The sequence below is a fragment of the Tachysurus fulvidraco genome, chromosome 1 (assembly GCF_022655615.1).
Source record: "Tachysurus fulvidraco isolate hzauxx_2018 chromosome 1, HZAU_PFXX_2.0, whole genome shotgun sequence".
NCBI classification, from domain to species: domain Eukaryota; kingdom Metazoa; phylum Chordata; class Actinopteri; order Siluriformes; family Bagridae; genus Tachysurus; species Tachysurus fulvidraco.
In genome coordinates, this window is record NC_062518.1 from 24,096,262 (window position 1) to 24,105,644 (window position 9,383).

At 42.9% G+C, this 9,383-nt stretch overlaps 1 protein-coding gene and 1 long non-coding RNA gene across 2 annotated transcripts; both read left to right on the top strand.

Annotated features, from left to right (window-relative positions):
- Nucleotides 1-5,235: 5,235 nt before the first annotated feature.
- On the top strand, nucleotides 5,236-7,506 carry LOC125140860 (the record flags this gene model as incomplete). The annotated part of the gene is made up of 1 exon (XM_047811399.1): nucleotides 5,236-7,506. A coding segment is annotated over exon 1 (2,271 nt), but the record flags the coding sequence as incomplete, so codon positions are not given.
- Nucleotides 7,507-7,540: 34 nt separating this feature from the next.
- Nucleotides 7,541-8,160, top strand: LOC125139821. The gene is made up of 2 exons (XR_007138941.1): nucleotides 7,541-7,899; nucleotides 8,111-8,160. It is a non-coding gene; the product is annotated as an uncharacterized LOC125139821 (long non-coding RNA).
- Nucleotides 8,161-9,383: the final 1,223 nt, after the last annotated feature.

Sequence of the window (9,383 nt, forward strand, 5' to 3'; positions counted from 1 at the left end):
GCATTGCAGCTTTTATAAATGTACACTAGAGGGGGAAAAAAAGGGTGTGCATCTTGAGACAAAACAATGCCGTTGACATATTTTAAGATATAGCTATCAGTAGAGTTGCTTTCAGTTAAAACCGCTCATATGCATTTTACTTTGGGACTACCTTAAGCCTTGTCTGTCAGTTAAACTGTAAGTCGCATTAAAATTGGATGAAACTATGAAGCAAGTACAAATAATGCCAAATTCACTTTGCAGGTGTGCATATTTTTACATTTTATCTGATATTTTTTATGGCAACGTGTTTTTCCTCCTCATTTTTGCAGTTTGTCATTGTCTTTGATGGAAAAAAAAGAATTGCTACAACTTCGACTGAGAAAACAGCATTTTAAGGTAAGTGAAAAACTGTTTTGTCTTTTTAGGATTTATTAAAAAAAGTAATAATTTCGTTGATTTTTGTTAGAACCCATGGCTTGGCATGATAACAGCTAAAGCTGCCATTCTTTTTTTGCTCAAAACTAAAAATTACATAAAGAGAAATTCAATCCAGAATCCATTTCCAAAACCTGTTTTTGTCTTATCCTGAAAACTACAAAAGGTTATGTATGTAACCCGGTTCCCTTTGATGGTCTGTGCCCAGTCTGCTCGTGCTCTCTCATGGCCTCTGGCACAGTCATCGACTGGTGCGTGGCGGCCTGGGTATTGGCGTGCCCATATCGTCAGCACTGATGCAGCGTCGAGTTCCCTTGAAAGGGAACTACACCAGGTTACGTATGTAACCCAGTTCCCTGAGAGGGGAATGAGACGCTGCGTCGCTGGCCACGCTTCCTTCAGACAATAGAAGCTGGAGTAGTGTGACATAGATGCCCTTATATGGACTTACTGGCGCATAATCACTCTGTCACGTGTCCTTCCCGAGCCATTAAATTGGTGTGTGTGCACACAGACCTTCAGACACAACTTCCTCACAGAAGCGTTCCCATAGCGTCAGCACTGATGCAGCATCAAGTTCCCTCGAACGGGAACTGTTCATATTCATACTATTTTAAACCTGGCCAGGTTGTATCACTGCAAGGCACAGTACCTGCCTGCCTTGTCATAGACAAACGGAAAGTAGCGGTTTCAGCTATAATGTTATTCCACAAGACGTATACTGTTCTGTTTATTAACCATGTCAATCAGTGCACTGCAGAAAACAGTGACAAAGGTAAAAAAGGTGGTTGGGAAAATTAAATTAATTGAATCAATTATTTAAATTCATTGTAGCGATTTTGGCTTGTGAAGCAAGATAAATATTTATAAGTAATTATAACGTGTTATAGTGACTCCTAAATATTTTAACCTAAGTTGAAATTAACGGTAATGGAATTAACGTTACACTTATTTGGTCTGTTCTTCCCGCGAACAGGCAGTGTAACTGTGTTGTCCTGTAAGGACTTTAATATTTATATGTGTGCTTTAAATATTTTTGATAAATATTCCTCTATAAAAATTTAAAGTTTATAATTACTTTATCTACTTAAGTTGTAAAAATATATGGTTCGTTTTATGCGATGTCACTTCCGGTTTTGCTACTTCCGGTTTCGCCACTTCCGGTTAGCGCTCAGTGCTCAATCTTGCAATGAAACCGGCATGGCATGCTCTTTATAGTATCCAGCGCATCCACTAAAAACATCATAGAGTTCTAAAAGGCGATGTTTTATGTGCCGTTAAAAATGGTTGTAACCACCCTGTTTAAGCTTTAGCGATGCTAATAGCAAATAGCAGTTTGTCTTTGTTAATTTGTTAGCCAAGACTCTGAATATTGTTGTTTTGTCTTATTGCAGTTTTCACCGTACAATGTAAATGAGAGAGTGACAGTAAAGGGTAAATCTTACTACGACTCTGTCTTCATTGGCTACGGTTTAACTCTGTGTTTAGTCAGCGTTCCAACACACTGCACGAGAACACTACAGTGAAAAGGCATAATTTGATGCTAAAGTGGTTAAGATGGATACAAGCAGCAAGATGTCTGTCTGCAGCGCAAGAAGTGGCAAGTCATCTTCGTCATCAGCGAGCGCAGCCCATGCACGGGCCAGAGCTGAGGCCGCCAAGGTGAGAGCGTCATATGCTAGCCAGGAGGCTAAACTTAAAATGGAAAAAGCCACAAGGGAAGCTCAAAGTCAGATGGAAACAGTAAGATTAGACACTGAGTTGGAAATGTTAACACTGCAACGAGAAGCCGATGCAGCCGAAGTAGAGGCACAAGTGTTAGAGGATGCTGAATTAGCAGAGCATGCGGTAGAAAGGGTTGGATCTGTAGCAGAGGAAGCTAAAATTGAACGCACCAATGAATATGTAAATTCTCAAAATAGCCTTCAGGATCATTCTTCACCTCCACTTCTATTACCTTTGTCCGTCACCCCTCCATTTCAAGCTGGCTCAAATAACAGCTTTGTAACATTGAGTTTAGCTGCGAAAGATACCTCACATGCTCAATCTATCAAACATAAGCCAAAGTCTCAAAAAGCTGACAGTATACACTTACCTGCAACAAACCTATCTAATCTGTCCGAAGGTGTGATTAAGTCTGAAGTTGGGAGGACCAGCCCCATCATGAATGTACCTGTTAAGCCTTATGTCCCTCAATATATCCCTCCATCTAGCACGCCACATCAGGTAGAGTCTCTGGCACAGTATTTAGCCAGACGAGACCTTGTTAGTTCAGGACTTTACCTATTTGATGATAAGCCTGAAAACTATCGGTCATGGTATTCCTCATTCGCCAGTGCAGCTCGTGAAGTTCACCTCACAGCAACCCAGGAACTGGACCTCATGACTAAATGGCTAGGAAAAGAATCTAGCGAAATGGTGAAGCGGATCCGCTCAGTGCACGTCAGTAACCCCGGTCTTGCTTTACACAAAGCATGGGAGAGACTACACGAGTGCTATGCTGCACCAGAAATCATTGAAAGGTCATTGTTTCAGAGATTGGACAGTTTTCCTAGGATTTCAGTTAAGGACCACATCAAATTACGTGAACTAGCGGATTTGCTTATGGAAATCCAAGGTGCTAAAGAGGATGGTTATCTCACAGGTCTGTCATACCTTGACACTTCACGTGGAATTGCGCCAATTGTAGATAAGCTCCCATATGGGCTGCAAGACAAGTGGGTGACTTCCGGGTCATGCTACAAAGAACAAAATTATGGGCGCTTTCCCCCCTTTGGGTATTTCTGCAACTTTGTGTGCTTTGAAGCAAGGAAGCGAAACGACCCTAGCTTTATGCATCAAAGCAGCGCTACAACAACTGCAAAACCAGACAGAACCATTGTGAAGAGTTTCCAAACTAACAAAGCCATCACAGTTCACAAAACAGATGTGCATGCACCAGTGACGACCCTAACAAAATCTGTCCATTACACAACAAACCACACCCCTTGAAAAAATGCAGGACATTCAGAAACAAACCCTTAGACGAAAGAAAGGCCTTTCTCAAAGAGCAAAGAATATGTTTCAAATGCTGTTCTTCAGTTTCTCACCTCGCCAAGGAATGTAAGTCTTGCGTAAAGTGCTCTGAATGCGGTAGTACCAATCACGATGCGGCCATGCACCCTGGCCCATCACCACAAGTAATCAAGACTCCATCACCGTCACAAGAGAATGGCGGGGAGGAAGATGATAACTCTAACCAAGCCATTGTCAGTATAAGCTGTACAGAAGTTTGTGGTCCAGGTCAGTGGAGCCGCTCATGCTCAAAAATCTGCCTTGTAAATCTGTTCCCAAAGGGCTCCAAGGACATAGCCATCAAAGCCTATGTAATTCTTGACAACCAGAGCAATCGTTCATTAGCCAGACCAGAATTCTTCGAGCAGTTCAATGTGGAGAGTGAACAATTCTCATATCATCTCAGAACCTGCTCTGGCATAATCGAAACATCTGGCAGGAAAGCTGAAGGATTCCAGGTTGAGTCCCTGGATGGAAAGGTTCTCATCTCTCTTCCTCCACTTATTGAGTGTCATGAGATCACGAACAATCGTGCTGAGATTCCTACGCCAAGTGCAGTTCTTTCCCAGCCTCATCTCTGTCACATAGCCAAACACATTCCAGAACTAGAACCGAAAGCAGAAATACTTTTGCTATTAGGGAGAGACGTGATAAGGGCTCACAAGGTCAGGCAGCAGGTCAACGGACCAAACAACGCCCCTTTTGCCCAACGACTGGACCTGGGCTGGGTAGTAATAGGAGAAGTGTGCCTAGGTAATGCACATAGGCCAACGGTCAACACATTCAAGACCAATGTGCTGGAAAGTGGCCGATATTCAATTTTTCAACCCTGTACAAGTTTTATGCGGATCAAGGAGATGCAGCAAAGTGGGAACACATCCGCCAAATCAACTGAGAAGACACTTGGAGAGACAGTGTTCAGCAGAACCGAGGACGACAACAAACCTGCTCCATCTGTTGAGGACATAGCCTTTCTAAAAAAAATGGACACAAGCGTCTATAGAAGCGATGATAACAGCTGGGTGGCCCCCCTACCGTTTAGAGAACCACGCAAGCCATTGCCAAACAACAAGGAGCAAGTCGTTAATCGTTTAACAAGTCTGCAACGAACTCTGAAAAGAAAACCTGAGATGCAGCAACAGTATGTGGAATTCATGGAAAGGATCTTTACCAATGGACATGCTGAGGTAGCGCCACCACTGAAAGAAGGGGATGAATGCTGGTACCTTCCTACATTCGGGGTTTATCATTCCCAAAAACCCAATCAGATCAGGGTGGTCTTTGATTCCAGTGCTCGATACTCCGGCATCTCTCTCAATGATGTGCTCCTCACAGGGCCCGACCTCAATAACTCCCTTGTTGGCGTCCTGCTACGCTTTCGGAAAGAGAAGGTTGCAATCCTAGCGGACATTCAGCAGATGTTCCATTGTTTCTTGGTACATGAAGACCATCGTAACTTTCTCCGTTTTCTATGGCACAAGGATGTGAACAAGGAAATTATTGAGTATCGAATGAAGGTCCATGTCTTCGGTAATCGACCATCTCCTGCCGTGGCCATTTACGGACTGCGGAGAGCCATCAGAGAAGGTGCACAGGAGCATTGTGCCGATACAGTCAAGTTCGTGGAGAGACATTTCTATGTTGATGATGGTTTGTTATCTGTACCATCCGAAGCTGAGGCAATTGACTTGCTCAAAAGAACAGGCCTCACTAGCTGAATCAAACCTCCGTTTGCACAAGTTTGCTTCGAACTCTCAGACAGTTATGGAAGCCTTTCCGCCAGAAGATTGTGCCCCAGTAATCAAGGACCTAGACCTAAGTGGAGAAACTTCGCCCACACAACGGAGTTTAGGTCTGCTATGGGAGATCACGACCGACACATTCACTTACTCTGCATCAACAATTACCAAACCATTCACCCGGCATGGTGTCCTCTCCAATGTAAACAGTGTTTTTGATCCTTTGGGTCTGCTGGCACCCGTCACGATCCAGGGAAGAGCCCTTCTCAGAGAACTTACCTCTGAACAGCCTGACTGGGACACACCTCTCTCTGAGAATGAATTAAGCAAATGGCAAGCCTGGAAAGATTCTCTCCAAGACCTAGATCGGCTTCATGCTCCACGTGCATACACAACAACCTCACTAGTCGAAACAGTGCACACAGAATTGTGTGTATTCTCAGATGCATCTACCAAGGCCATAGGTGCTGTGGCATATCTGAAAGCACTTCAGAAAGATGGACAAGTAGAAGTAGGATTTGTCATGGGCAAGGCAAAATTAGTACCCCTGTCTGAACCTACAATCCCAAGGCTCGAGCTCTGCGCTGCGGTCTTAGCAGTAGAGATGGCAGATCTCATTAAGGACGAGCTGGATCTGGAGCTAAATGATATAAAGTTCTTTACCGACAACAAAGTGGTGCTCGGCTACATTTACAATGAGTCAAAACGATTCTATGTGTATGTCCACAACAGAGTTCAACGCATCCATCAGTCCTCAAAACCTGAGCAGTGGCACTATGTGCGCACAGAAGAAAACCCTGCAGATCATGCATCACGATCTTTACCTGCACTATGCTTGGCACAGAGTTCATGGTTTACAGGTCCCTCCTTCCTGCGTCAGCCACCTCCAAAAAAGACACAAACGACTGAGATGTTCGAACTAATTGCACCCGAAAATGACCCAGAAATACGACCACAAGTACAAACATGTATTACTAACCTGAAAGAACCAGAGTTTACCTCTTACCGATTCCAGCGGTTCTCCACCTTCACCTCCCTATTAAGAGGAATATCATTTCTAGTTCACATAGTAAAATCCTACAATCACACCGTACCTAAAAGTAGTCACTTAAGGAAACTCAGTCCAATCTTGGAGGACAACTTAATTTGTGTTGGAGGACGACTAAAGTACTCTGAGCTTGCAACTGCAGAAAAGAAACCAATAATTCTCCCCAAAGATAGCCACATATCATTATTGCTCATTCGACATCACCATGAGCAAGTGAAACATCAAGGCCGTCACCTGACAGAAGGAGCTAACAGAGCAGCGGGACTGTGGATCCTGGGAGGCAAGTCATTAATTAATTCAGTACTTCACAAATGCATAACCTGTCGCAAGCTGCGTGGAAAGTTGGAAGAACAACACATGTCAAACCTGCCACCTGAACGTCTAAAGGTCTGCCCTCCATTTACATATGTGGGGCTCGACGTATTTGGACCGTGGTCCGTCACAAGCAGACGCACCAGAGGAGGACATGCGGAGAGCAAGCGGTGGGCCATCATGTTCTGCTGCATGAGTTCAAGAGCAGTGCACATCGAGGTCATTGAATCAATGGACACGTCGAGTTGCATAAATGCTCTCAGGCGCTTCTTTGCACTCAGAGGCCCTGCGAAACAGCTCCATTCCGATTGCGGTACCAATTTCATTGGAACGTGTAAGGAGCTCGGAATGGACAAAGTGGTGCAGAAGTACCTCAGCGAGCAAGGATGCAGCTGGGAATTCAACCCACCTCACAGTTCTCACATGGGAGGTTCGTGGGAGCGCCTGATAGGCATTGCCAGAAGAATCCTAGATTCAATGTTTCTCCAGCTGAAAACACGTTTAACCCACGAAGTTCTTTGCACACTAATGGCAGAAGTTACTGCTATCATAAATGCACGACCACTCGTACCCGTGTCTGCAGACCCAGAACAGCCATTCATACTCTCACCATCTATGCTCCTCACACAGAAGACAGGAGTCCCGCCTCCTCCCGGAGACTTTACGGACAAGGACTTGTACACAAAACAATGGAGACAAGTTCAGGCTCTCGCAAACCACTTCTGGACCCGCTGGAGACGAGAATACTTACCTTGCTTACAGCACAGGCCAAAATGGACGGTACCTCGCAGAAACCTACAAGTCGGAGATCTGGTTCTGCTCAGGGACAAGCAGACATCTCGCAACTGTTGGCCCATGGCCAGAATTTCAGCCATATTTCCTGGAAAGGATGGCCATGTAAGAAAGGTTGAAGTCACCACGACTGACCAAGGCAATATAAAAACATTTCTAAGGCCAATTGTACAGGTCGTCCTTCTTCTACCGAAAGACTGATCTAGGGACTAAGGTTTAGCACTTTTACAAGTTCATAGTGACCTTACATAGGTCAGGCGGGGAGTGTGTTGTCCTGTAAGGACTTTAATATTTATATGTGTGCTTTAAATATTTTTGATAAATATTCCTCTATAAAAATGTAAAGTTTATAATTACTTTATCTACTTAAGTTGTAAAAATATATGGTTCGTTTTATGCGATGTCACTTCCGGTTTTGCTACTTCCGGTTTCGCCACTTCCGGTTAGCGCTCAGTGCTCAATCTTGCAATGAAACCGGCATGGCGTGCTCTTTATAGTATCCAGCGCATCCACTAAAAACATCATAGAGGCAATGCCGTAAGTTCATTAATACGATATCACACACATTAAAGATCATATATTAGAGATTATTTGTTCTAAAAGGCGATGTTTTATGTGCCGTTAAAAATGGTTGTAACCACCCTGTTTAAGCTTTAGCGATGCTAATAGCAAATAGCAGTTTGTCTTTGTTAATTTATAATGCAATGTTAGCCAAGACTCTGAATATTGTTGTTTTGTCTTATTGCAGTTTTCACCGTACAATGTAAATGAGAGAGTGACAGTAAAGGGTAAATCTTACTACGACTCTGTCTTCATTGGCTACGGTTTAACTCTGTGTTTAGTCAGCGTTCCAACACACTGCACGAGAACACTACAGTAACCTTTATTAATTCTATGAAGGCGGTATCTTCCTAGCCGAGAAAGATTCACTTCCCTTTTACTTTATACCGTAATATAAATTAAATTAACTTAATATAGCATGTAGTTCAGACCAGATGTTGCAGGTACCTTACATTTGTGAGCGATACTCAGAGACAATCACTTGTGGAACAAAAATATGGCATTTAATGAATGAGACAAACACAACATAAAGCTAACTACACAAACAAACAAAAGAAGTAGAGAAAACAAAGATGAAAATAAAAATACCCAAAAGAAATTAAAATTGGGGAAAGGGAGGAAGAGACTGGAAAGAAGAAATTAGAGAAAGGAAGGAAAGGAATGGCAAGCTTAAACTTCAAAATTAATCACACCCTAACTGGGAAATCATCACCGGAAACTTAAATTCACCTCGAGACACAATACAAGGTTCATGCTTAAAATACGCATCTAAATTGGTTGGTAAAGGAAACGGTTACTTGCATTGGCCTAATTTTAAGTCAGGCCAGCCTTAACAGACGAAACACATTACAACAGGGTTCTAAGAATGAGAATCTTAGAGTATCTTATCTACTTGTTTTATTAATAAAAGGAATGTCTCATTGTGTTGTGTGTGTGTGTGTGTGTGTGTGTGTGTGTGCGTGTTTTATGGTTGAGCGCCTTCCCTCTGAATTCACCTAGGAAGGCCCGGGGGTTATCTGGTTCTCTGTGTGTGTATGTGTGTGCGTGTGTGACACTGTGGAATGTAGCCCCTCAATAAAATTGTAAAGTGGAAATCTAAATGACCTGTACCAGACCCTTTATAAAGTAAATTTATAAATCAGCTTCATATGAATTTCCAAATGATTAAGGGCTTAAGCCATGGTTACACTAGACTTTAAGCATGCAAAATTTCTTCAGACACTAAGATACTAACGATTGTGATATGTCATGCTTTGCAGCATCTTTTTTTTTATAAACATGAATTCAAATTCAGAGCTCAAAGAACAGAATTAGGTGTGTCACGTAAAGGAGACATAAAAAATGTGCAGAGCGGTGGACAAAACTGTCAAGAAAAGTTCAATAAACTTAATTTCATGTCATGTGCACCTGTTGCACACTGCGGAGTGTTTGATTGTTTGCTTCTTTATTCATTTATACCA